The 28,000-nt window shown below is 44.0% G+C and overlaps 1 protein-coding gene across 1 annotated transcript in view; it reads right to left on the reverse strand.

The window, feature by feature from the left end:
• The window catches only part of TRPC7 (transient receptor potential cation channel subfamily C member 7), a 140,215-nt gene that overhangs the window by 75,541 nt on the left and 36,674 nt on the right, over positions 1 to 28,000 (reverse strand). Inside the window, exon 3 of the mRNA XM_052643521.1 lies at positions 24,404 to 24,586. Coding sequence (XP_052499481.1) covers positions 24,404 to 24,586 — 183 coding nt within the window. The remainder of the gene's footprint in view (positions 1 to 24,403; positions 24,587 to 28,000) is intronic.

A 28,000-nucleotide genomic window follows, 5' to 3' on the forward strand; every position in this document is an offset into this window, starting at 1 on the left:
AGCAAACCTTCTTGGATTATCTTCAACTACTCACATTTCTGAGCTCTCCCCTCCAGCCCAACTGTCCTGCAGACTGTTCCCAGACATGGCCTATGTTGCCCTCCTGCCTGTTTCAAGGAGGTCCATCTTGCTCTGCTCTGGTTCGGTTCCTAATCAACCTTCAACATCCAAGTTTGTTTTTACTTTAAGTGATTCCAAGTCCTTTGAGCCCCTGAGATGCCCTGGACTCCTGGGTCTTGTACAGCCCACTCAGGTGACAGTTGTGGTCTTGGGTCAAGTTGTGAATAGCTGGCCTATGGTGTTTAGGTCTGAGCTCTTCTGCTGTTTTTAAGGGAACCTGCCTTTGTATCCTCAGGAGTTTACAGCCTTATGTCTTGCACATAGCCAGTATTCAGTAAACAGGTTGAATGATAAATTGTACTCTTCTGAAGCCTCTAAGATCGGCTACATCATTTTCTCTGACTCATAATCCTAGAATGATTTCTAAATATAACACGTCCTTTCCTACTCAGGATCTGATGAACACTGAACTGTCTTCACATCTTTAGTAGAGGGCAGACAGGGAGAGGTGATGAAAACTAAATCAGCCTCGTACCTTCTTGTGCTGGAGAAGATTGAAATGAGAGGCTAAAGTAGGGTGTGAAGATTCTCTTTTGGATTGAATGAGGATTGTTTAATTTCAGTGGTCTGCCATTACCACTGCAAACACATCAATCTGGCAAATATTTATCTAATATAGTAATTTCTGTTATTATAAAGAATAGCTAATGTTTATTGATTATTTATTCTTTGTCAGGCTCTTTGCTTAACAACTGCGAGGTTATTTAACCCTCACATCAATTCCTTGAGATACACATTGTTATATCCCTGTTTTAAATATGGCAGCATGAGACACAGAGAAATTAAGCAACTTGCCTAGAAACACAAAGGTGATTATTGCAGAGTATGGACTTGAAGCCAAAGACAATGTTTTGAACTATTATCCTGTATTTCCACAGGGTGGATTCCAAACAGGCAGACATGCCAAAGCATGAGGATCCACAGTGATTTCTCCAAGCTTACAGAGGCCAGGGGACCTCATAATTCAAGTTGTTAAAACTCTTATCTCTCTGTGCTTCTGCCTGTGGGATCGCAAAGTCCCAGTAGAGATGAAAAATCAGGAATACGCAATGGGAAAGGCTTGGAGCCAGTTTCCTCGACAACTTCATCTTGCTAAAAAGGGGTGAGTCATTGAGCTAAAGATGAACTCCTGGGCTCGCTCTCCTGCATGCAGACAGGAGTAGCAGCAACTGATTTAGCTGTCACGCAGCTGCCTGGTCACCACTCTCCAAGGACAGGTTAATGTGGAGGTCACCCAGGTCTACATTAACAGCCTTGAAATGTAAAGGCTCCAGCCAGAAACTTGCTTTGCTGAAGGTCCTTCTAGGATCGTTGGCTTCTTGCCAAATCTTACCTGATGATGATACTTCACTAGGAAAAGCTGTAGTTTCAGATAATTCTTTGAGCCTAGGATCTTCATAATATTCCCAAGTTGGATCCATTACTCTTGTCCTTTAGGTGCAAGGTCATAAAGTGTACACAGGCTCTGAAGTCAGCCTGCCTGGCTGCCAGTCTTGGTTTCACCATTGATAATTAAAGACAGGGTGGATTCAGTTTTCAGGCCTCCGTTTCTCCATTTATAAGCATGACTAACTCAAAGCCGTTTTCAAGGCTTCAGAAAAAGCAGTCCTACATTTTGGTTCAATGGTTTAATGGCAACCCACTTCAGTATTCTTGCCTGGAAATTCCACGAACAGCAGAGCCTGGTGGGCCAGTCCATGGGATTGCAAAGAGTCAGACATGACTGAGCAACTAACATATACAATACTGGTTTTTTGTTATTGGTGTTGGTATAATATTGTATTTCGGTAATAAAAGTCAGACATGTAAATCATTATAATCTTAAGCCCTGTCTGAAGAGTTGTGTCATGCACTGAAGTTTTTAATAAATCAAAAGTATGCTCACCTACAGAGTTTTCATCTCTATATTTTTAAATGGCTCTTAATGAGAGAAAGAAATTCAATTGTCTGTAAAAACAAAGTTTTCTTGCAAGAATAATTCTACCTTCAGTTCAAAGATTTTATCAAATAGGAGAACGTACATTCAAAGGTGATGGTGGCAGTTTAGTCACTCAGTCATGTCTGACCCTTTGTGACCCCATGGACTGCAGCATGCCAGGCTTCCCTGTCCTTCACTATCTCCCAGAGTTTGCTCATACTCATGTCCATTGAGTTGATGATGCCATCCAGCCATCTCACGTCACCCCCTTTTCCTCCTGCCCTCAATCTTTCCCAGCATCCAGGTCTTTTCCAGTGAGTCAGCTCTTCTCATCAGGTGGCCAAAGAATTGGAGCTTCAGCCTCAGAATCAATCTTTCCAGTGAATATTCAGGGCTGATTTTCTTTAGTATTGACTGGCTTTATATCTTTGCAGTCCAAGGGACTCTCAAGAGTCTTCTCCAACACTACAGTTTGAAAGCATCAATTCTTTGGCACTCAGCCTTCTTTATGGTCCAACTCTCACATCTCTACGTGACTACTGGAAAAACCATAGCTTTGGCTGTATGGACCTTTGTAGGCAAAGTGATGTCTCTGTTTTAATACGCTGTCTAGGTTTGTCATAGTTTTCCTTCCAAGGAGCAAGTGTCTTTTAATTTCATGGCTGCAGTCATCATCCCTAGTGATTTTGGAGCCCAAGAAAATAAAGTTTGTCACTGTTTCCATTGTTTTCCCATCCATTTTCCCTGAAGTGATGAGACCAGATGCCATGATCTTAGTTTTTTGAATGTTGAATTTTAAGGTCAGATTTTTCACTCTCTTCTTTCACCTTCAAGAGCTTGTTTAGTTCCTCTTTCCTTTTTGCCATTAAAGTGGTGTCATCTGCATATCTGAGGTTATTGATATTTTTCCTGGAAATTTCGATTCCAGGAGAAATATCATCCAAAGGTATTGATATTGATATAGGAAATCAACATTTATATTTAACTAAGCAGAAGAAGGCAAAGATAGACCAGAAATGCTTTCTTGAAATATAAAACACAGCTTTCAGTCAATAAAAAATTATAGTCCTAGGTTGATGGAGCTAGTAGTAAGTGGTAAGGTGAAGTGATCCTACATTTTTCAAGAAGATTTTCTTCTCCGATTATCAAAAGTATTAGGTCAGTTGCAGATGAAGGAATCAGAGGCAGATGTCTTGAGTTTACCTGTAACATTTTTGTCTGATTCCCAAATTTCCAGGGTTCTCTTGCAGAGAAATGTGCATATAACTCTGCAGTGATTTATTTGATACACTTTACTTTTTAAAGTCACACTTTGCATTTTACTCTTATGTAATTATTTAAAAATAAGCACTCAAAGTTAATTTCTCCTCTACGAATATATTGCTGATATATGTGTAACATGTATTTTGCCCATATATTTGTTTTACTTGACACTTTTATTTATATGTAGTTTTATTTTTGAAACATACTTAGGATTTTATCGCTTTTTTAAATTTAAAATTTTGAATTCTCAACACTGATAAAACGTTTGGGTTACCAGTATTTTGATGATAATGAGAAATGCTGAAATAATGACATAGCCATTGGTTCAAGAATTAGAAATACCATGTTTATAACCCCCATGTTCCAGATGTTGGCAGCTGGTGAGTGCAAACCTAGCCGCAATAGTAGGCATGCTTGCATCTAACCACCAGACAGATAGTAAGTGCTGACTGATCCACGCACCAAGCATTTTCAGGCATGGAGAACACAACAGTGAGCAGTATGGTCAAGGCCTTTGCCTTTGGAGAACTTGTTAATTCCCATTTCTTTAGCTACAGCGAAATCTGTAGCCCTTTAAAGCTAGATGGCAGGTTTTTTTTTTTTTTTTTATTTTTTATGATCACCTCTTCCTGTGTACTTCTGTTGGATTCAAGTATTCTACACAAGCCACTCTACCTGTCACTAAGTGTGTCCTGAACTGTCCCTCGGTGACTGGTCCAGTGCACGGCGCTGCGGCCCTGGGCCTCTGTAGCCCTGCTCTGGCTGCCCCACCAGCAGCCCTCTGGGCTCTTGTTCTGCTCGCATGGATACCTCCTGGCTGGTCCCTGCCTCTGAAGAGTGAGTCTGTCCTGCTGTTCTCTGCTCTGCTCTCAGGGGCTCACTTTTTCCTGTAGTTCTGCTGCCAGGCTCCCACAGGGTGGTGGGTGCTAAATGCTTGGGACCTGGGATATCTCCTTCTCAGGTGAGGCACCTGCTTTCTCAGCAGAGAAAGATCTCCATTTTTTGACCTCAGACATGGCTGTCTCTTCTCATCTTTTCTAAGGTCAGCACTCCAACAGAGTCTTTGAAAAGTGATGCCTGAGGTGAAGTAATGTCTTCCGTTGTTCTGTAGTTTGTCCTTCTCAGGGTTCAGGCCTGCATGATTCTGCTTCTGATGACTCTGAGGTGGAGGATTCTTTCATTCATCTGTGTTTGTGCTTAGTCGTGTCCAAGTCTTTGCAACCCCATGGACTGCAGCCCGCCAGGCTCCTCCATCCATAGAACTCACCAGGCAAGAATAATTGAGTGGGTTGCCATTTCCTTCTCCAGGGGGTCTTCCCCATCCAGGGCTTGAACTTGGATCTTCTGTGTCTCCTGCATTGCAGGCAGAGTCTTTACCCACTGAGCCATCCAGAAAGAAGTGGAGGATTACTTGTTATATTTCTTTTCACCTCCATTTGACTTTGAATTAGCCTTCTGAAAGCTGGGTGGAGAGAGGTGTTAAATCCTGAGTCAGTACTCCTTGCTCCCTACACACAGCTCATCTTGGCTTGTGGGGAGGCCAGGGCAGATCCAAGGACCACCATCTGCTGAGCCCTGATCCCCTGCTTATCCCTCACACCCAGTCTTGGCCAGACTTGTCCCTTCTAGGAATTTTTTTCTCAGACTTTCCTTAAAAATTAACTTTATTTTCTACTCTTCCACCTTCTAGCACCAACTTGACCAACAAAGTTAAACCCTGTGTAGACATTCTTCAGATTCTTTTTCATGTGGTTCTAGGCCCTATGCAAACAACAGGGTGTGTCTGTTATGAGCACCCCTCTCCCCAACAACCACCATAATTTTTCCCATCTAGGGCATACATTAAACTTTTAAAGGGTGTCTCCTAATCTCATGTGTCATACTGCTTATTTCTACCTTCTGATACTTTAAAGGACATTCATGCATAGACAGAGAGCCTGGCACATAACTTTGCTAGATAATTAGTCAATGTTGGTTTCTTTTCTCTTGGTGCCTGCTGTCACCCAAGACTTCCAGCCTTGCTGCTTTCACTTGCTCAAAAATGTGGATATTCATCACACCCCAAATACTGGGAAACATGCAGCATTTATTTCTGGCAGAAGCACAGTCTGGTTAGGCAGGTGACTGCTGGCTCTCTGTTTTTAGATGTCACTGATTCAGTTATCAGTGCAAAGTTCCCCTTAGTGAGAGGCATGAATATTCAGCAACAAATGCACAGGTCCCCTTGACATATGTGCTTGGTATTTGAAGAGGCAGTGGTCTCCTTTGTCATTCAGGGGCTCATGATATATATAGAAAATTACTTGATGGGTTGAGTTAATTTTGGTCATACTGGTTTTTATCATGCTCTGACAAATAAAATCTCTCTTTAACTATGTTCATATTCTTCAGAAATGGAAACTGAGTCTCATAAATTATTGTGATCTATTTAAGGTAATATCTGCATATACATAAATTTATGTTCATCCATTCATCCATCCTTCCATTCATCCAGAAAATACCTACTGAGCCAGATACTAGGAACACACAGTTTGAAAATAATGTCTATCAATATTGTTCTCATGACTCTCAATGTCTACATCAGAAAATAGGTTAGCAGGAAATTCAGTGTAGTTCAATCAGTGCCATAACAGGGTTAGCCCTTAATGCCGTGAAATAGCAGAGAAGAGGCACCCAACCCAGGAGGGGATGTGAAAAGATAATGAAAAAAGGCTTCCTGGAGGAATGACTCTTGAGCGGAGCCATGAAGGCTATAACCAGGCCACTGAGAGGGCCAGGAAGAGCATGCTAGGGAGAAGTAGCTGCAAAGAGATTGGGCTTGAGGGTTAGATAGATCTTAGAGCTCAATTTTACCTCTGAATTGTATCTGTTTCATCTGTAAATGGGGATGACAGTATTGATGGTTTAAACTGAATGAATGTATTCAAAACACTTGACATGGTGAAGGGGACAGATTAAGCACTTACCAAAATACTGTTGTTATTAGCATTAGTGATGCCTTAGTGCCTGTAGTGTCAGGAGAGGTGTAGGCATCCCAGGGTGAATGGACCATTGGGGAGTGATGGGAAATGGGTGCTCCTGAATGGGTCTTGCATCATACTAAGATGGAAACTAAAAATGACTTGGAAAAGCAGAGTACCTTGGGAGCTAGAGAGAGTTGTACTAGACTTTCACTATTAGGTATTTGGGGCCAGTCGCCCATAGTGTAGATTGGATGTACACACACACTTGCCCCACTTCTGCCCCTGCTGGCCTCTCATTTACCAAAGAGCAAAAACAGCATCATTTAAATTACATCATCAGACAGTCTCAGAAGGCTCCGGGGCACCTGATTCATGGAACCTGCCCAGTAGACAATGATAATTTATTGCAGTGTCCAGGATTCATTCTGCAGCCTCTTCAAATGTTAATGATCAATAATGTAATTATGATGGGGAAAGTTCCTGGGCCAGTTGTGGGTTTAATTTAATTTACAAAGCCATCTGGAGCTATGCAGGAGACTTTTTACATTTCTTCCATGCCAGGTTTGAATAACTTCAAGTCACTGTAATGTCAAATGTATAGCAAAGGCAATAGCCCTAAGCTCTGAGGGTTAAAAGGGAGCCCATGCCTTGGGTAAAAGGATAGGAAGGGACTGAGTAGTAAGCAGAGGAAAGTCTCTGCTCAGGGTGGTTATGGAAGACTTTGGTGTGTTTCAGGAAGAATGAGACTGCCAGTGGGCTGGATCACAGTGAACCAAGAAGAGAGAGGCAGGATGTGAAGTCGGCAAGAACAGATTATCAGAAGTCTGATAGACATGCAAAGAAATGTGATGCCTTTCTAAGCAGCGTGGGCACCACTGGTCTGGCCTCTTGTTCAGCTGAGGGAAGCTCAGTTCTGAGCAGAAATCCATCCTCTCGAGCCAAATAATGCCCCTTCCTTGCTCTTGGAGAGATGGGAGAGGAGAGGTTACAGAATCCACCATCATTCTCAAACACTCTGACTCATCCCCAGATCACTGAGCTGTTGGACAAGAGCTCCCTCCTTGGTCCTCACTCTTCTCTGCCTTGATGCTTATCCTACACTCCCATCCTTCTCTGAGGAAGAAGCATCCAATCTAATCTCAGCTGGCTCTCACCTCTGTTCTTGATCTTCCATGTGGCTCCCTGACCATCTGAAGCCTGGCTCCTGAACCCTACTGAAATGGCTGTCTCAGAATTTCTTCTGACTGTCAGATCCACGAGTCTATTCTATGTCTTCCTTCCCTCTGACGGTTCTGTAACTCAGGTGCTGCCTGTTGAACCATAAATGCCTTCTCCCTTAACCCACTCTGTACCACTGGGTGTCTGAATAACCTGCCTGGGAGAGGAGCCTGTCTTGTTTTGTTGGCTAAAGGCTCATCACAGGAGAATGAATAGTGGTTTGCCTTCTGTCTCCTGTGGATGTGGCCAGGAAGCCTCTGGAAGAGACAAGTAGTCCTGGCTCAGGAGGAAGTTCACAGTTTCTGGGGGCTTTAGGAATGGTTCTGAAGCTCCTATGCTGACCTTTTTCTCAGAACAAGGACCAGTGGAGGGGAGGGGAGGGTACCTGGTGGTGGAGAAACACTTCCTGAGTCCAGGAGAGGAGAGTGGGCTTTGGGAATTTTCTGTGGGGTGTAGATATCAGAGTCTGCATGAACTGTCTGCACTGGAGGCAAAAGGACCCCCAAATAGGGACAATCAGAGTGCTCTGCATACTGGCCCAGGCCAAGGGGCTTCTTTACAGGAGTTCAGGAGAGGGTTCTGGCACCAGTCTGGCCTAGCGATCTTGCTTTACTGGAACCTCCATGAAGGCAGAGATTCTTGTCTGTTTTGGTTTTATTATTGCATTCCCAGTACTGGCTATAGTATCCAGGATACAGTGCTCAGAAAACAAAGTGTTGAATGAATAAGATTGAGCCACAGCTTGTGGACAGATGGATGTGGTCAGTGGGTGTTAGGGGTTTCAGGAGTGTCCACACAAAGAAGGGCACAGACCAAGAGCCCTCTTTGGGTACACAGGTAAGTCTTCAGGACTGTGACATGGCACAGAGGATGCCCTGGACTGACTGAGGCAGGGTCTCCTGGCAACATGGGTAGGAGGCATATGCTCGGTTGCTAAGTTGGGTCTGACTCTTTGTGACCCCACGGACTGTAGCCCACCAGGCTCCTCTGTTCATGGCATTTCTCAGGGGAGAACACTGGAGAGGGTTGCTATTTCCTTCCCCAGGGCATCTTCCCAATGCGGGACTGAACCCCAGTCTCCTGCGTCTCCTTCATTGGTAGGATTGGGATTCTTCATTCTTCATTGGGATTCTTTACCTCTGAGCCACCTGGGAAGCCCCAGTAGGAGACACTGGCTTAGATTTGTCATGTTTTAGAAAAATTTAAAAGTGATAAAAGCCAATATTTATTGAGCACTTATGATGTACCAAACATTTTAAAATGATTAATATTCACAATAATCCTATGACACAGATATAATGATTAGCTTTCTTTTTTCCTTCAAATGAGGAAAGAGGCATGAGAGAGGCTAAGTGACTCGTCTGAGATCACACAGCCAGGATGTGAAGCACTTAGGCACTCTCACTCCAGAGCTTCATCTGTACCAAGTAGCAGTTAAGAAGAGAGAGTCATGAAGCAAACTCATACTGGTTAAGCGTGTTTCTTTACTAATTACATATTTAACATTGTTTATACATACATGTATAATGTGTAACATTTTAATAATATAATAATTCTGTCGGAACAGATTATAGTTAGATAACTTTTTTTTTCTAGTAATTGTATATAACAACTTGGAGTGAGCTGTGCCTTGCCTGCCAACCAGGTAATATGCAGCCAGTTCCTCACTACTAGTACCTGCTACAGATCAGAGTAACTCCTGAAAGATAACATTTGTAAAGTGCTAGTGGCCCACATTTATCTGATGCTTACTGTGTGCTGGAAATTTGTAAGCAAGTATTATTACCCTGCTTTACAGATGAAGGAAAATCAAGCTTAAGTGATTTGCCCAGGCTCACCCCAGCTGTCTCACGCCGCAGCTCATGACTCTTAACTACTACCCCACACAAAATATTGTTTCCATGTCATGTGGAAAGGTCTGGTTTTCAGTGCATTGATTATCTGAAAGGGAGTCAGTTATTTCAGGAGGAAGTCTTTAGCAACCACGTAACATATCCTTTGGGATACGTGTGTACTGTTTATGAGTATACAGTTATAATAGAACATGACATGCCTGTATGTGTATAGGTCACCCACCCTGATGTCAGTTTTCTCTGGGAAGTGGTTTATTATCAGCTAAAGACCTATAACTAGTGCTAATGGATTTGGTTGTTGGAACTTTGTTTTTATAAATCCTCCCTAATGGGCCTTCATTTTACTGAATTTCAGCCTGATGGTCACTAAAAGCAGCTTCTGAATGAGCAAACATTAAAAAATTTCCTTTTTGCCCATTGAATGAGGGTCCTTCCTTAGAAAATTAAGTGTTATTGTGCATCCCATGAAAATAATCTGGGGAAACTGGATGGGAAGGGGTAGCTGAGGATCTGGAGAGAGGGTGAGTATTCCTGGAGATCCTGGCTGTGTTAGCTTATGTAGCCAGACCCCTCCTCCAGTTTCTTGTGCTGCTCTGCCTTCATGCACAGGGCGTGTGGACTTGAGCAAGGGTGTCTGGTTCTTTGGGTTTACTGTCTCCCTTTGTCATCTTCTTTGGGGAACCCACTCACAGCCTCCTAGGCCAAGAGGGTCCCAGCACATTGTGGTAGTTAACAGCACAGGTTTGGGACCAGGCGTGTGAGTTTAACTCCCTGCCTGCTGCTTACCAGCTGCCTAATTTTCAGTGACTTGTTATCCCTCTCTGGGCCTTGTTTCCTTCATCATTAAAATAGGGAAAAGATGATGAGACTGCTCTGAGGATGCAGCATGCAAATGGTGAGTGGGAACAGGACTGGCACTCAATGCGAGAGAGCGTCTCTAAGCTGTTCTGCATGCCTTCTTTCTGAGTATCTCCTCTCCTTACCTTCTGGGTCCTGGTTCTTCTTTCCTTTCCCTCTGCCCAGTCCTCCCTCCATCCATGTGGGCTCTGAGCTTTTCCATCCTTCTTCAGAATCCTCCAAGCTCCTAAAGAGCCTCCAGATCCATCCCTCACCTAGATGAAGTCTCTGTTAGGGCAACTTAGAATCCGAGTAAAGCAATTTATCCTTTGGTAGACTCCTACAGAAGCTTCTAGGCTGAGCTTGTGCCATGGATTACAAAGTCCTGTTTTTTACCTCCAAAGTAACAGTTGTACAGATTCCATCTTTATTGATCATAGCTACTGCTTTGTTATATTTAGGCCCTCATCACCTCCCCTGGAACGCCTGGACTCCTCCTGAAGCATCTTAGCTAGTCCTTGTACTTGTATAAACATCATCGTGCTCCTAGAACTGTCTTATGGAAGCAAGGCTACCTACAGTCCTGACATACCACTGACTTGGCCACAAATGTGTAAAACGTTCTATATTGCTCAGGAGCCATCCACATCAATACGGAAAAGATCAAGGGTTCAGTATGGAAATACTAAAGGATATTGGTGGTGTGGTGTAATGAGTGGCTGTGCATAGGAGGAATTCAAATGCTCATCTGCCTAGTGATCATAGGAATGAATTTTAAAATTTGCATAAGATAGTACTTTACATCTCTTAGAGGAAAAATCCTAATGATACTTAATGCTTACAAAGTATCGATGAAGCCAGTTTAGTTGTAGAATATTGTCGACATTGAAAAATGGTGTAGCCCTCTGGGAAAATAATTTTGCAGTGTGTTTCACAAGTATCTGTGACACGATAGCCTCACTGTCAGAAACCCAATTCTCAGAAATAACAGAAAAGAAGGAAGGAAAGTGATATATATGGAGATGAAATATATATGGATATTATTGTAAATATAGAGTAAATATATATTTACTATAAATAAATATATCCATAAATATGTGGAATAAAATATAAATATATAAAAAGTGAATGTTTATTAATAGAGAAGATTGAAATGATATATCAATCTTATGCTGACATAAATATGATAATTAAATAAAAAATAGAATATTTATTTTCTAATGCTAGGTAAATTCAGTCACAAGATTATTTATCCTATAGCTGTAAGTATGTAAATACATGCCTACTCTGGCAAAGAATGGGAAAGATGTAAACAAATAAAAGCAATTGATATATGGGGCATGTAACTGTAGACTATTCTTCTCCTTTTAAATACTCTTCTTATTGTTAAAATGCTATTTGTATAATAAGTAAAATTGTGAAGGCAAACTGCGTAGACAACTCAAGGATCCCCTTTCTGTTACAGAATGAAGGCTGTGCATTTCAGCACGACTTCTTCACAGCCCATCAGAGGTGGCCCTGCTTCCCCAGTGGGTTGTACTTCCTTCAACTCCTAACCTTCCCCACCCCAGCCCCGGCTTTGGTCCCCTCTACCACAGCCTCTCTTCCCCTGTGCCCTTACCCGACCGCCTCTGATTGTGCAGACATCCTCACAGCTTTATCCTCTGCTCCACTGTGTTCTCCATCTGGAATCCCTCTGACACACCTTCCAAGGTCTGACTAAGCATCTGCCTCCTCTGCCTCTGTGAGGATTTCCCACAACACTTTTGCCCTGAATGAATCTTTCCTTTTCTCATTGGATAAAGGACTGGACTCAGAAGTGTGGAGCCCTTGAGGACGTAAGCTTCTGATGACAGGACTGGGGTCTTAGCGTTTTAATGTCTACAGATTTAGCTGATAATAGGTGTCACATGAGGCTTACAAGTCTGCCTTGTGAGTTCAGGAAGAGCTAACACCTTACCAGAGAAGGGAGCAAGCAAAGCAGTCAGATGATGATATATCTGGTGGTTTTATTATGGAACACTAAGTATAAAAAGATTAATTGATTTGTAATTTCTTCAGGATGCAGCTTGCTGGCCAAATTACTATTAACTGTATTAATCAAACAATGGTATTTTGTATTTAAATGACCTTTCTTTCTTTTCATTTTTAAATAAAATAAGGCCATCAATCATGCTGTTGAGTTGCCATGGACTCTGTGCCTGTAGTTGTGGGAGTTTAGGAAGGAGACAAGTAATGCCTAATGTGTAGCAGGTCATCATGGGCTCATTTCCTGTTCATCTCATTTTATTTCTCAAGAGAATCCTGAGAATTTCCTCAACAGCTTTTAGGAATGTATCTCACCTTAAACATGGGGTTTTGCTATATTTGAGAAAACTAAAAACTGGAGGAAAACTCATTCAGTAAATCACTTATTTAGTAAATATTTTTGAGAATATTCTACTTGCCTGGGTCTGCTCTAGGCTAGGAATACAGTGGAGAGCTGCCACCATAGAGCTTACTGTGGTGAGGAAAATTGACAGTAAACAAGTAAATAAGTGACGAATGATATTTACTCTAAGAGAGGGCATGGAGATGGAGAGTGACTGATGAGAGAGGGAGTCACGTGGCACACGCCTGCAGGGCTCTTCAGTGAGGCTCCACTGAGACCACCCCTCTGCTTAGCTGCTCCTGCCTCAGACTGCTTCTGCCCTTCCTTGCAGGCTTCTCACTCACCTGCACAAGGACCCTTGTCTCCAGCTCTGCTTCTGGGAGTGATGCTTATTAGACTCAGAACTCCCTGGAGGCAGGGACTGTGCCTTTCTTGCTCACTTTTAGATGGAATATTTAAGTGGGGACTGATGAGATCTATTTCAGAAAGTTCTCTGACTGTTGCTCGTGTGTGTTGGTGAGGAGAAGGTGGGGTTTGCTAAGGGCAGAGGCAGGTGGTCAGCTGGAGGTTGCTGTAGTAATCCAGACAAGATAGGACTAAGGCTTGGATTATATAAATCAAAGCATCTCTATTAAGCAAAGATTTTTATTCACAATTATACTCACAAAACTCCCCTTCCATCAAGAAATTTGCAAGTGACCTTAGGCAGCTGAATGTTAATAAAAGAGTAATGCATTATGGTATATAATGGGAGGAATATATAACAGATCAAATGCTCATTAAGACTCTGAATCCATATATGAGCATTTAGTACAGAAATAATGAGACACAAAGGTGGAGTTGGTCCTGAGCTTAATTATTTGAGTTAAGTACAGGTCCTTGGGTGGGGGGAGGTGGTGCCTAATTTCTGAGATCTATTAGACTCTGGGATAAAAGTGACAGTTTGAAAATGGCTTTTGTCCTTTCCACAAGACAAGCTGGTTAGTAAATGCATCTGGTTTGCATCTATTTCTTGGAGGCAGTGGGGATTTATATTCCTTCCTTGAGTGCTCCTCAAATTCCTCTCTTCTTGTTAGCCCCTAAATCAGAATGTAATAAATAATCAGCTTCTGAATACCTTAACAGATGCAGTTCACGATGGGTATAAGGAAAAGGCCCATAAGCTAAGGTTACATGGCACCGAGAAGAAGAAAAATGCTTAAAAGGATTATCCTTTCATGCAAATATTTATATATTCAAAGAAGTGAACAAAAGGCAGCAAAATAGCCAAAAAGACAGTAGTTTCTTGTCTGGTTGTGTGGACTTGGAGGAACTGAAATCTCTTTTGCAAATGTGCAGTAGTATTTGCTGTCTACAGAAAGCTGCGTGAGAGATCGCAGCAGGCCTGAGGAAGGGCAGAGAGGACGCATTGGGTGCTCTGCTTGTCCCTCTCAAAGCTGAGCCAGGCACGGTGTGGGGGCAGGTCAGAAACTCAGGCCAGGGAGCAGAGGAGTGCTTCTCAGACCCAGTCTAGAACTCTTCAGTGATCTGAGCTCCCCTATGAGGACAGAGGCCCCACTGCCTCTCCCTGACGTGTGGGGCCACCCTGAAGCCACCCACCACTCTTCTCCATCCCTGAGACTGCCAGGCCATGAACCACTGTGAGGGCTTCTCTGCAGAGTCAGAGCTCTTTTCCAGAGTTACAAACAAACCCAGAAGGCACACAGGCGAGCAGTGGAGGGAATGGGATGATGGCCCCATGCTCTCAGGCCCGCCTGGAACATCAGCTGAATTCTGTTGTATGGATTTTTGATCATGAGAGGAATTACAGATGTCTGGATTGCAGTAAGACCTGTGTCTTCATATTTCCTCCCATCTGTCTATTCATCTGCTCACCGCAGAGCCTGCACAGTATTATGTGCAGAGGGATAACTAGTTCTCTGTCTTCAGAGACCAAAATGATTGAGGAGAGGTCCCACCCACCAGGAACTCAGTCTTTACAAAATTTAGAATCATTAGAGAGTCTTTCAAAAAACCCAGTCCCTGGGCTCCCACCCGGGGGGAACTGGATTAGAAGCTCTGTGGCTGGGACACTGACACTGATGTTTTTTTTACAAAGTAGCCAGGTGGTTCCTTTGTGCAGCTAAGTAGGAGAACTTAGTTTGTTTCAGAGAGATACACTGCATTTGATTTTGATCTGTTTGGTCTACAAATGCCGTGCATCCTTGGAGAACTGCAGTTCCTGTCCTCAGTGGTTTACAGTGAAGGGGTTATAGCCTTGATCCCCAAAACCATCCCAGAGATTCTCAACAGGGAATGATTTTGTCTCCACGCCTTCCCCCAGGGATTTTAGAGACCATGTCTTAGAGACACTTTTAGTTGACACAACTTGCGAGGAGGGTGCTACTGGCACCTACTAGATAGAGGCCAGGGATGTTGCTAAATATCCTGAAATATGCAAGACAGTGCCCATGGTGAAGAATCGTCTGGCCCCAAATGTCAATAGTGCTGAGGTTGAGAAAAACTGGTTTTGTCCTATGGATAGGTTCTGCTTGTAAGAACAACATGGCATATAGTTTCTATTAGCTAACATTATGTACTGTGTTCTAAGTATATTCAGTTCAGTTCAGTTCGGTCACTCAGTCGTGTCTGACTCTGCGACCCCATGGACTGCAGCACACTAGGCTTCCCTGTCCATCACCAACTCCCAGAGCTTGCTCAAACTCAAGTCCATTGAGTCAGTGATGCCATCCAGCCATCTCATCCTCTGTTGTCCCCTTCTCTTCCAGCCTTCAATCTTCCCCAGAATCAGGGTCTTTTCCAGTGAGTCAGTTCTTCGTATCAGGTGGCCAAAGTATTGGAGTTTTAGCTTCAGTATCAGTCCTTCCAGTGAATATTCAGGACTGATTTCCTTTAGGATTGACTGGCTTGTTCTCCTGGCAGTCCAAGGGACTCCCAAGAGTCTTCTCCAGTTCAAAAGCATCAATTCTTCGGTACTCAGCTTTCTTTATAGTCCAACTCTCACATCCATACATGACCAGTGGAAAAACCATAGTTTTGACCAAGTGGAGCTTTGTTGACAAAGTAATGTCTCTGCTTTTGAATATGCTGTCCAGGCTGTCATAGCTTTTCTTCCAAGCAAGCGTCTTTTAATTTCATGGCTGCAGCCACCATCTGCCGTGGTTTTGGAGCCCTCCAAAATAAAGCTATATTGGTAAACATAGATTATTATTTAATAGGCACTGTTATTTGTTCCCATTGTACAGAATAGAAAACTGAGCCCCAGAGATGAAATATCTGAAGCCACCTGTGTGGTAAATGAAGGACTTGGGATTTGCAGTCCCACGTATGTGGCTAGGTTTTCAGCCACAATAGTAAACTGCTGCCCAACAGCACTTATTTTTCTTCTCTTGAGAGTTTTTCCAGGAAGAAAAGGGATACACACATACTTGCATTAGTCCTTCTTAAGGTTGCTGCTTGAGAAAAACAAAACTACTTTTCCAAGGCCAAAGATAGCCCCTGTGAGCCAAGAGATGAATGGAGGTTGGTCGTTTTTGCGCCATGTGACCAGGCTAGCACCTCCAAAGTGCTGAGAAGAATCCCCAGAGAGGACGCTGATTGATGTTTTCTATACCAGTGGATTCCAAGAGCGTTTGACAGCTCTTGGGCATCCTGCGGCACAGTCTGGGGTGGTGTCTGACCAGCCAGACTGTGTTTGTGACAGTTCTGGTCTTCTTAACTCTGAGCATCTGTTCACAATGATGCCTCAGCAGGAAAACACAGCGGGGGAAAGTCTGCTCAGAGCATTTGAGTGTCTGATTGGCCTCTCAGACGTCCTTTAGAAAACCCTGGTGTCCACACATTCCCTGTGCTCTCTGCAGATGGAGGAAATGACTCTGAACCTCAGTAGAGGTCAGCTGCCCTCTCTGGTGTCCCTGCCGGTGGTCACCACACTAGGGGGAGGGGTTTCAGTCAGTTGTGCGTCTGCTGCTGGGCCTCATGGTCTCTCCCAGCACAGATTTAGGCCAGGAGGCTCTTGAGGGTTGGAGGAGCATCCGCCCTATCCACTGGGCTCCTGCCAGCCAGCTGATTAAGTACCTTGGAGTTACTAATTCCACATATTTAGTGAGTGGTGGATGTGAGCAGGTACACTCCTGGCCACTATAAATCGCTATGCAACAGTTTCTGTCATCTTCTCATGGGATTTTTTCCAGGTGGAACAATGGGCCAACTTATGGCACGACTGTCAAATGTGCACAAGATGGTGAATTTTTGAAGAAAGAAGCAAAAGGGACTTCTGCAGTTGTTAGAGGCCTGGCCCAGCTTTAGACAGGGCGGTGATGTGGGTGGGATGTTCCCCCCATGCCTCTCCCCTCTGAGCTTGCCCCACCCACCTTGGCGTTCTCTGAGGGAACCTGCGTGCTGTGCCCTGTGGGCACATTTTGTGTACTTCTGGGCTCCATGTCCATGAAAGAATCTTGAAGTTCACAGCAGGGAATTGAGGTTCATGGAGGACATTGACTTCACACATTTCCATTTTTTTGTAGAGATTTTTCATTTTTTTTTAAGAATACAGGCTGTTGCCAAAGAATTTATAATCTCTAATGCTGCCTGGACTGTTGGCTCTGTTGTTCAGCTCTCTCTCTCATCTCGTACAGAATTTTCCCCAGACTTTTCTTAAGACACTTTTTTTCAGTGTGGACCATTTTTTGCAGTCTTTATTGAATTTGTTACGGTATTGCTTCTGTTTTATGTTTTTTGGTTTTTTGGCTATGAGGCATATGAGATCTTAGCTGCCCGAGCAGGGATTGAACCCACACCCTCTGCATTGGAAGACCACTGGACTACCAGAGAATTCCCTTCTCAAACCTTAAAATTTTTTTTTCTTTTTTCAGGCTGCCTTCTACTTCAGAGGGTGATTCTGCTTCCTATTTACAGAGATGAAGATGCTCTTCATATGAATTTCCTCAAATTTTTTCCTGTTGGTTGTCTTTAGTGCTATTTACCAAATAGCTCCTTTTATTTTTCTCTTTTCAAATGCATGACTATTTCAAATGAGGACTATTTAAGCCTTTCTGGCCTGCTTATGGCAGCATGGGTTATGTGACTAATTGTTGTCTATGAGTTGTAAGCAGAAGCACCGTGTGTCCCTTCCAGGTGGAAGTGTTTAATTGCTGATATGAGACCCTCCAGGGCTGGATTTCCCTTTGGCAGGGTGGAAATATTTGAGGTGGTGGCTATTCTATCATTTTCGGTTCCTGAATGAATTCCTCTGAATTCTGTTGCAAGATGGAAATAGGATGAGTGATTATTTTGTCGCTGTTCAGTCACTCAGTCGTGTCTGACTCTTTGCGACCCCATGGACTGAAGTATGCCAGGCTTCCCTGTCCTTCACCAACTCCCGGAGCTTGCTCAAACTCATGTCCATTGAGTTGGTGATGCCATCCAAACATCTCATCCTCTGTCACTCCCTTCTCCTCCTGCCTTCAATCCTTCCTAGCATCAGGGTCTTTTCCAGTGAGTTAGTTCTTTGCATCAGGTGGCCAAAGTATTGGAGTTTCAGCTTCAGCATCAGTCCTTCCAATGAATATTCAGGGTTGATTTCCTTTAGGATTGACTGGTTTGATCTCCTTGCTGTCCAGTGATGAGCAATAAATAAATCTTTTTTTTTTTTTTCTGGTTAACAGCCCATACAGCTTTGGTTTTGCTTGTTAACACAGCATAACTTCACCTGCCTTGATTAATAGTCTGTCCCTTTTGCTGAACAATTATGTTGCATCCACACCTACCCTTTTTGCCTTCCAGCATTTCTCAGAGGCTTTCTGTCCTAATCTTTACAACCACCTTGATTAATATCCTCCAGTGGATTCCTACTGTTCCTAAAGAAAGGAACAAAAACAAAATCCTTTTGCATGGTCTGCAAGCCTCTGCCTGGTCTGGTTCCTGTCTGCCTCTTGAGACTCACCCCACTCCCCATTCTTCCTTATGCCTCTGAGTTTGCCACATCCACATTCTTTCAGTTCCTTTTATATGCTGTATTTCTTCTCACCACAGGGCCTTTGTGCATGCTCTGAACAGCTTTGAACACATTCTTTCTGCCAGAAATACCCTCCTCACCTCTGGTTAACTTTTCTCATGAGTTCCTCCAAGAAGTCTTTATTAACTTCCCCAATTAGGTTGTGTCTGTCTTTAGAAGTTGTAAAGTCATGTTTCTCTGTTTTGTAACACTATTTCAGTTGGAATATTATAATTTTTTGGTGTGATGTTTTGAGTAATACCTGTCTTCCTTCACAATGGTTAGCTTCATGTCAATTCCAGTCACTATACCACATCCTCCGTGATTAGCACAGCATGCTTTATAGTTACTCAGTGAAAGCTTGTTGACTGCATGAATGAGGATGTACCATCATACTGTCTAGTTTGGTAACCACTGGCTGCAGTTGCCTATTGAAATTTTAATTAATGAATGAAAAATTAAGAATTCTGTTTCATAATTATATTAACCACATTTCAAGTGAAGTAGCCATATGTGGTAGTGGCTACCATATTAGACAATAGGAAACAAAACATTTCCATCATCATAGAAAATTCTGTAGGCTAGCGCTGGCAGGATAAGGTCCAAGTGCTTGTGCCTGGCGTGTAATACCTTCGAGGATCTGCTTCTGACAAGCTTTCCAGTTTGTTTCTTTCCCACAGTAGTACAGCCTCAGTCACATCTTCCTATAAACATGTTTCTTTCCTAAATGTGCCATTTTTTCCTAGGTGTCTGTGGCTTTTTAACTTTAACCTCTCTCTACCTAAATTGCCATCCCATCACATCCAGCACCTCTCATTCTTTAAGCCCTGCCTCGAGTATGTCCACTTCTGGGAAACTTCTCCTGATATCCAGACTGAGCTGGTTAGTGCTTCCTCTGACCCCCCTGCCACCCCCTTCTTAATCCTGTGTACCTTGCTCAGACAGGATGGAGATGCTTTGTTCACACATCTCTGTCCATTGCTACTGTGTACCCCTCAAGGGAAAGGCTTGGGGCTTCTCAGTCTCTCCAGTGCTGAACTCAGAGCTGGTAACGTGGTAGACAGCAGTAAATGCTAATGAAATGATGAGTGAGCCAGTGGATGCAGATCCCAGGGGATCTTATTTCCTTAGTATAATATGCTGTGTGAAGCAAAAGGGAACAGTGTTACTAAGTGGGGCTAGTGAGGGTTCCACCTGCAGTCTTCTCCATCTCCCATGGTCCTATCCTAGGTCTTTATTTTACGTGATACTAGATTTCTGGGCTAAGAATCACCTAGGAGCTTGGCAGAGTCCGGTGGGGGGCTACCTCTGACAGTCTGGGATCTGGAAGCTCAGCTGAGTGGAGCTACTTCTAGAGGAGAGTGGGTGGGTCTCATAAGTTGGAAGGACCATGATTACATCCTCCAAATCAAGCCTTGTGTCAAGAGGCTAGAACTGAGGGCCGCCTGGAAGTCTGAAAAAGGTAACTGCTATGAACTCTACTTTGTTCAGCTGGCTGAGTACAGAGGCTGTTGCTTTTATTGTCATAGCATATCTACCTGTGCCTTACCCACTGCACTGACTGCTCCTTAAGGGCAAGATTGTGTCTTCCTTTCCTCAGGGTCCTTGGCAGGCTAATCAGTGTCTATAGGGCTCATAGACTGGGGCTAAAACAACTTGTCAGGTTAAATGAACCACCCTTATTGGTGATATTGCCTAATAATAGACATGCTTTCTGCAATGACACTAATATAATTTTGGACAAAATATTCATGTACTTCTATTTTTTTTTTTTTTTGGTAGCAGTCTTTTGCTTAATTATGTCCAAGGAGGCCTGCATCTCTTCTACAGGTGGAGTTAACGTCTCTCTTCTGCATAGTAAGACCTTCTGGGTCTCTTGTCTCACTCTCCATGGGCGCTTTGAGCCGGGAAGACCCATGCCTACAAAGTTCTTAGAGTGAATGGAGATTTACCTGATCCTCATCAAGGCAGACCTGAAGTCAGGAAGAAAGAAGAGATGACACAGGGGGAAGAGAGGAAAAGAGCATGCCTGTAAGTCTAGAAATGAAGTGATAGAGGAGAGATGGGTGGGGCATGGGAGTGAAGGGCCCAGCTGTGAGTCTTCAGCTGGACATGTTAAAAGGAGCACCAAGGGCTGTGTCTCAGTCTCTGTGACCAGTCACTCAGCAGTGACCATGTGCCAGACCATGGGCTTTCCTTACAGATGTGGCCTGGGCCCAACTGAACCTGAGTGGATTCAGAGACTGATTAGTTCCTTCCAGTTGGTGAGGCTCAAAGTCCCTAAGCATTTATTTAGAGTTGCTCTGCAAAGGAAGAGGAGAGCCTTTAAGAAGGACGTTTATGCATAGTTCCCTGGGGACAAAGATAGAAATGGAGGAGACAGCCAGATCAGCTGTGGGGGAGAAGATGAAGGCCTGTATGTATGGTGTGTATGTATACTGCATAACCTAAGCGACCCCATTAATTAGTGGTTGGACAGTGATTAACCTATAAGGGTACCCACTTGGCCACTTCTCCAACACTGCCTTTCTAACAGTGGGGATGCTGAGTCCCCCTATTAAGGCAGAAGTCACGGAGAACAGTCATATCCTCACAAGGCCTTTTGGTCTTTGGGAGAGGAGTTTTAGGCTATAGGGATGATGTCCTTCCCCAGGGGGACATTTCTAGCATTCTAGAGGATAGAATGGGCTTCCCTAGTGGTTCAGACAGTAAAGCGTCTGCCTGCAATGCTGGAGACCTGGGTTTGATCCCTGGATTGGGAAGATCCCCTGGTGAAGGAAATGACAACCCACTCCAGCACTCTTGCCTGGAAAATACCATGGACAGAGGAGCCTGGTAGGCTACTGTCCATGGGGTCGCAAAGAGTCAGGGAGATAACAAAGGACAAGCTAGAGGGTGTTTCTGGGGATAAAAGAACCCCTCCAGTTCCAAAGAAGGGAGAGCGTTGCTGAATGACAATGATGACACTTCCCTGAGGAGCTGTGGAGACCTTTTCAGTTTGCAGAGCATTTCCTCTTGTATCAGTTCCTTTGAAAGTTCATAGAAAATCCTGTGAAGCCAAAGCTTATACACCTATTTTTCAGAATGGGAATGAGGCCCAAAGAGCTCCAAGGACTTATCCAAGACCGTGTGGCCATTAAATGTAAGAATCACGCTAGAAATCTCCTGACACTCTCTTCATCCTTCTTTCCTAAGTGGTCCCTTGTGTCATGGTGGGATAATTGTCTTTATCTCACGGAGGCTGATGTTATGGCCGAGGCAGCCAGGGGACCAGACATTAGGGTGATGCCTGAGAAGAGGCTAACATTCAGAGGAAGGATGTAATCTGGGGTGCAGTACCAGCCACAGAGCAGCACCCATGCCACTCAGATTTATGCATTTCATAAACATTGAGGCTGTTGCATGGAAAACCAGTCTTACCAGACGCTCCATGAGAAAGAGAGTATTGCGGTCCAGTAATACATATTGCACTCTTCTTCTTTTACAGTAGCAGTGCATGATCAAGGCTCTATAATGTCTTTAAGCAAAGAAATCTCTTTGACTCTGTGTAACTCAAGGTCTCTAAATTTATTTGAATGTAAAGCTTTTTTTTTTTTTTTTTAAGGTCAGACCTATTAGCAGCTCATGGAACTGCCAAGAATAACTAGTTTGTTTTAATCACTGAATTAATGGTTTGATTTGATATATGGCAAGTCCTAGGACTTTTTTTTTTATGGTTTTATATTCTAGCCTGAAGACTCATATATATGTCAGGTGTAAATAGGCCTTGGTGCCGGTCGTTTCATAATTCAAAGACCCAGGGTTAGACTGTGCCCATGCAAGCATTGCTAAAGTTCATAAATTAAAAATGAAATCTCATTACAATATTAATAAGATTTTAAAATATTAGGTATTTTTGCTGGTAATTCACGATAGAATAAATGTCAAGGAAAACTCTGAGTCAGTCTAGGTAGCATGATGGCATATGTGATTTGAGAGAATTTACCTATTGGAGATTTTTGAAGGGAGCAAGGTTGACATTCTATGCAGGTCATGTTATTTATCGTCTTCCTACCTATGGATTGCAGTAGACTCTTGACATTCATGATAGGTATTTCTTGAGACCTCTATGACTCTCCTGATATTACTAGAATAAATAATCTCCCTCACAAAACCTTTTATTCTGAACAAAACTGTCCCGTTTATAGTGTTTCACTTTTTCTTCTCATTCATCACCAGGGCCATTTTGTACTTGATAGCTGACAATGAGGAGGAACATTATAGGCTCTGAAGTGGTGGCCATACTCTGGACTAGCTGAAGGATTCACCCTCAGTGACTGGTTTGCTAAGAGGTTTGAATTTATGTTTCAGAAATATGGTGAATGCTTGCATTTCCTGGGCTGTTGGGATTGTTTGTGAAGAGCCCAAACTGTGAATGTTAATCTACAAATATCAAGCATCTCCTTTTCTTTGGGGTGTCAAATACATCTTCCCCTTTCATTCTGTGGTAGAAGACAGGATAATGCCACAGCTTGGAGAAGAAAGGAAATGCTAGAAACTCAAGCCTTGTTATCACCATAACAAGCAGTCTACAGCAGGGTGTCTCTGAACTCCAAGACCGTGAATATCTCAGCACCTTTAGGAAACACTTGCTTGCTGTACTTTGGTGAACAGTCTCAGAGAGCTCTTGAGATAAGCTAAGATGTGAGTCCCCCTACACTTGGTCAGTAGGGTTGTACATGCTTGAAACTGCAGCCCGACTCCTCCCCTCTCTTAGCTCTATGCTTTTGAATATTTATCTAAGGCTACCTTTCCCATGGTTTATCAATTTTATCTTCAGGACTCACAGTCTTTGAAAAAAGAGATTTTTTCCTAGAATTTTTCCTAGAATTTTTGATTATTATTAAAAGGACAGGAAGATTTTTATCATACTTAGAAGCTCTCTCTAGATGAATACCATATAGTGTTGTTGAAGAATGGTTCACCCCACACAAATTAAGATAAGCAAACAAGAAGAAAAATGCCAAGAAGCCAATCTGGGGGTATTGGGAATACCCCCAGTAGTCACCCTGTAAAATAGATGGGAAAAAACAACCCTTAAAGACTGATCAGCCATTTGCTTCTTTGGAAAGCGCAACTGGTACTGAAGCACATGGATCTTTGGAGCTCTGCGGTTTTCATCAGGATGAATGATGTCATTTAATATAAAAGATTCTACAAAATCCAGAATACATCCAGAGTGGAACTATAATTGAGCCTTGCTCCTTAGGACCTCGGTCTGACCAGCCACTGTGGGTGTGAGGGCTCCTGGGTGCCAGTGGCCATTAAAGACACCTTGGGTTGATTGAGGAGGTAGGACTTACTCTTTTGGAAGTCTAATCATGCTTCCTAATAAAGCCTTTCATAAGCCTTGAGAGTGAAATTCCTCTAAGCCACCCAGAACCATGGATCCCGCAAAGCCTCTGCACTAAGACATTTTCTACACAAGTCCCCAGGCACACAGGGAAAGCTCAATAAGTGCTGTTGAAAGAACTGAGTGGTATGTTTTTTTCATGAAAACCTGGGAATTGGCCTGCTAGCTGATGCAGCATTCACTGTAACCCGGTCCTCGCCAGTAGTTTGGAGGCTGAAAATCCCCTCTCTTATTCTCCAGGCTCGAAGCCTGTTCATAGAATGACTATCACCATCTCTTTCTCCTGATGGGCCAGGGGTGAAGGAGGGAGCTCTGAGCAGTCCTGCAAGGCTGGAGGTGTCTAGACCCTGTCTAGAGGTGGGTCGGGTAATTGCTGTTGTCACCCTCCTCTTGTGGGAACAAAATATGTGTGAGCACAAAGGTCGGCCAGCAACCCTGGAGGTAGGAAGGCCAGGAGAGGTGGGGAAGCTTACCTTCTTGACTTCATACTTAATGGCGAGTTTGATCCGGCTCAGACTCGGACGGTGGTGGTCGGACCAGACTTGGAAGTTCACATCACCATTTAAAATCGCTTCCACCTCTTCTGTGTCTCGGCATAGGTCCAGCACGCCCACCACAAAATCCTTGCATTGCATAGATAACTTCCTGTAATCGTTCTAACAGAATAAAGAGAAATCAGGGGTGTGTCACACCGAACCCCACAGATGGGCTTGCCTAGCTCAACAGTGTCGATCAGCAGCTGTCCACCAAGTGTGAGCTTAATAGAGTACTCTGGAACCAGGGAATGTGCTGGAACCAGAAGGCAGGGCTGTCTCTCTTGCTACAGTAGTCTAGAGGACATCTTCTCTAAGCCAGGATTTGTCAGGCTGTGTTCCACGGCCACCTGCATCAGAGTACCTTGGGTGTGCTAGAACTGTGATTCCCAGGCCCCGCTGCAGACTTACAGACTCAGAATTCCAGGGGATGAGACCCAGGAAGCTGTCTTTAACCTGTTTTTTAATCTTAAAAGGTTAACCTTTTAACCTTGTTCTCTGAGTGATTCTGATGCCTGCCAAAGCCCACCCTGGGCTCTTTGAAAGCAGCAATTCCCCTTGCCTGCTCTGAGCGGGGAGTCATAAGGAGATGCACTTTTAAGGCTGATGGGAATATCACTTTACTCATTTACCACCAATCTGTGGTGGTAACTGTTCTACACAGGAAGTTTGCTGGAAAGATACGGCTGATATACTAAATTTGGAGGGAAAAAAATGTACACAGGTGTGCTTTCTTTTAATGTGCTGGAAAATCTGCTTATATATTTAAAAACCAAATGTAATTTAAATCTAACAATATCCTTCCCTTAACACAGATCCTTTTGTACAGCAAATCATGGCACGTTAAATTACTTGCCTGTTGAATAATCATTTTCAGACCTTGACCTCTTTTTTTTGTTGTTGTTTAATTAATTGCCTCTGGGTTTCTCTCTTCTCCTCCCGAGGCACCCCTTTCTGAATTATCTTGAGAGGCTGACTGCCTTTCCTTGTGACGTGCCAATTTCTCTCTCTCCTTAAAACACACTACTTCAGTTCCAGATAATGATCCAAAATGTTGGACAGAAGAATGTTTCATGTCACTCGCAAACCACTCCTCCCCCCAAATATTTTCCCCTATAGGATTTCTTATTGGTTTCTTAGTTGAAATGAGTCTATATGAAAGCAGCGCAGAGCCAAATGTCACTTTCAGTGTTAGTCAATGTCAAAAGCCCTGAGAGTTGATGAATGGTAGTTGGTAAATAGGAGGGCGGTTTTGCTTTTCCAGAACCTGGATTCCTCAGCAAACAGATGGGAGCCTGGCAAACTGTAGAACCGCCACCATTTTTCCAAATTAATGACTTGTTTCTCCCTGCAGCAGTGCTGCATCAAAATGTCCTTTTGTGTTAGAGAAAGAAGCACGTGACTGTTAGCTAAGAAAAGGGCGAGGATCAAGAAGCTGTGTCCCTACAAGCGTGGCTGCTCTTCATTTCCATATACAATTTAGGGATAAGACCTCTCTCCCCTTCCCTCTCTCTTTCCTCTCCTTAACCCTTCCTATCCTTCCCTGTTTTTTTAGTCCCCTGGTCCTGGATGCAGGAATCTGGTCGAAGGGCCCTCAGCCTGAGCTGAGGATTGGAGACTGACCACCTCCTCTTGGCAGAGAACTCGAATTCTGATTCTGGCCTGGTCTGATTTTTGGTAGGGCCGAGTTCCAGTCCTCCCTTCTCTGGAGGCCCAGGGAAAAGTCCCATAATGCCTGGGCATCTGTAGGTGGCAGGAGACATCTGTAAGGCCACCCCTTTCGCCCCCCTTCTCCTGCCTCCTCCCCCTTCATCTTTCAACCTGGCTTCCTTTCCTCCCTTGGAATCTTTGATGTTAGTACTTAGATTCTTGTATTTAAGGGCTTCCCTGGTGGTGCAGAGGTTAAAGCGTCTGCCTGCAATGTGGGAGACCTGGGTTCGATCCCTGGGTCAGGAAGATCCCCTGGAGAAGGAAATGGCAACCCACTCCAGTATTCTTGCCTGGAGACTCCCATGGACGGAGGAGCTTGGTGGGCTACAGTCCACAGGTTGCAAAGAGTCGGACACAACTGAGCGACTTCACTTTCACTAGGGATAAGAAGGGTGTTTGGGAAATGCTGGGTAGAAAGATGACTGCTCCAGCAGACTGTCACGGGTGACTGAGACTGTGCTGTCTTAGAGCCTCTGTGCATTTCTGGGTTCAGTGCAGTTCAGGTTGGAAGGTACCATTTCATTAGAGACTTTCACTTCCCTGGGCTCTTCCACTAACTGGGGCATAAAAAACAGGGAGAAACACCAGGGCAGCCAAAACAGTTCGTTTGCTTTTTGCCTTCTGTATTAGACAGTCTGGAAGGCAGCGCACCTGATGCCTGCATGTGGGTGGAAGAGATGGAACCAGCCTGCTAGGAAGATGGAGATGACATGGGTGTGGACAGCTGCAGGCGGGAGGGTCATGCCAGGCGCAGCCTCCCACAGAGAGGGAGCGCCTTGCGTGCACATCCGGGGAATTATGATGATTATGAAAGGTGGGGTAGTCCTGAGCTCAGTGAGCCTTTCAGCCGCACTTTTTACCTTTAGTCGGAGAGATGTCAGATATTCCTAAGACTTCACAGGTGCCCTTTTAAGTACTTCCATATCCCGGCATGCTGAAGTCTGCCAGGTCCACTGGATGACAGGTGTTCTCCCTGTATCACCGTACTCAGTCCTTCCAAAATACTCATGTTAGAAGGACTGTCAGCATTTCCAACTCATGAGTGAGAAAACTGAGGCTCAGAGAGATAAATTAACAGGCTGAAGCCACTTTTCCTTATACTGGTCACTCATCTCTCTGATTACTCTCTCGCTTGCCTTGAAGATTTTACCTCCTGTCTCAGTGTCACTCCCCCAGCTGCTGCTGTTCTTGGTGGTTTCGGTATCCAAGATGTCCCTCCCATTACCCTGCCCTCGCATTTCCATGATGACATTTTCTTTAGTGGTGTTATTCTCAGTGCCAATTCAGCCATTCATTCTCTTAGTTATTCCCAATGACTGAAGCTCCTCCATGACCCCAACTTTAGGTCTCCTTCTCTCTGACCACTACCTCCTATATGTCCAGCTTTCTCCATCTGGAACCCCAATTCTAGTAATCCTTTGATTTCACCGAACCTAGAAGCCATGGACCATACCATGTTTTCACTGGTTCTCACCCCCGTCAGGTCCCTATCTGCCCCCTTGCAGAGCTTCTGTTTTGCGGGCAATCTTTATTATCATCCTTGCACCCATCAGTTCTCTTGCCCTCCTGTTGTTTTGTTCTCATCGCTGGCTTAAAGCCTGACTTTGGTTGAGTCTGACTCTCCGCTGCGCTGCCCCTGCCTCTGCGCAGTGAATGTGGCTGGAGAGCTCACCCCCTCCAACCTCAGGTAGTCCTCAGTGCTCCCGTCCCAAGCAAGCATTTCAGGCCTCTCCTGCCCTGCTGTCCAGCCTCCTCCCCCTCCTAGTTCCCTGTTAACTTGGAGAATAGAACTCACCAGGAGAGAAGCTCCACGTGCTCACATCATCC

Source organism: Budorcas taxicolor, chromosome 7, assembly GCF_023091745.1.
Source record: "Budorcas taxicolor isolate Tak-1 chromosome 7, Takin1.1, whole genome shotgun sequence".
Lineage (NCBI taxonomy): Eukaryota > Metazoa > Chordata > Mammalia > Artiodactyla > Bovidae > Budorcas > Budorcas taxicolor.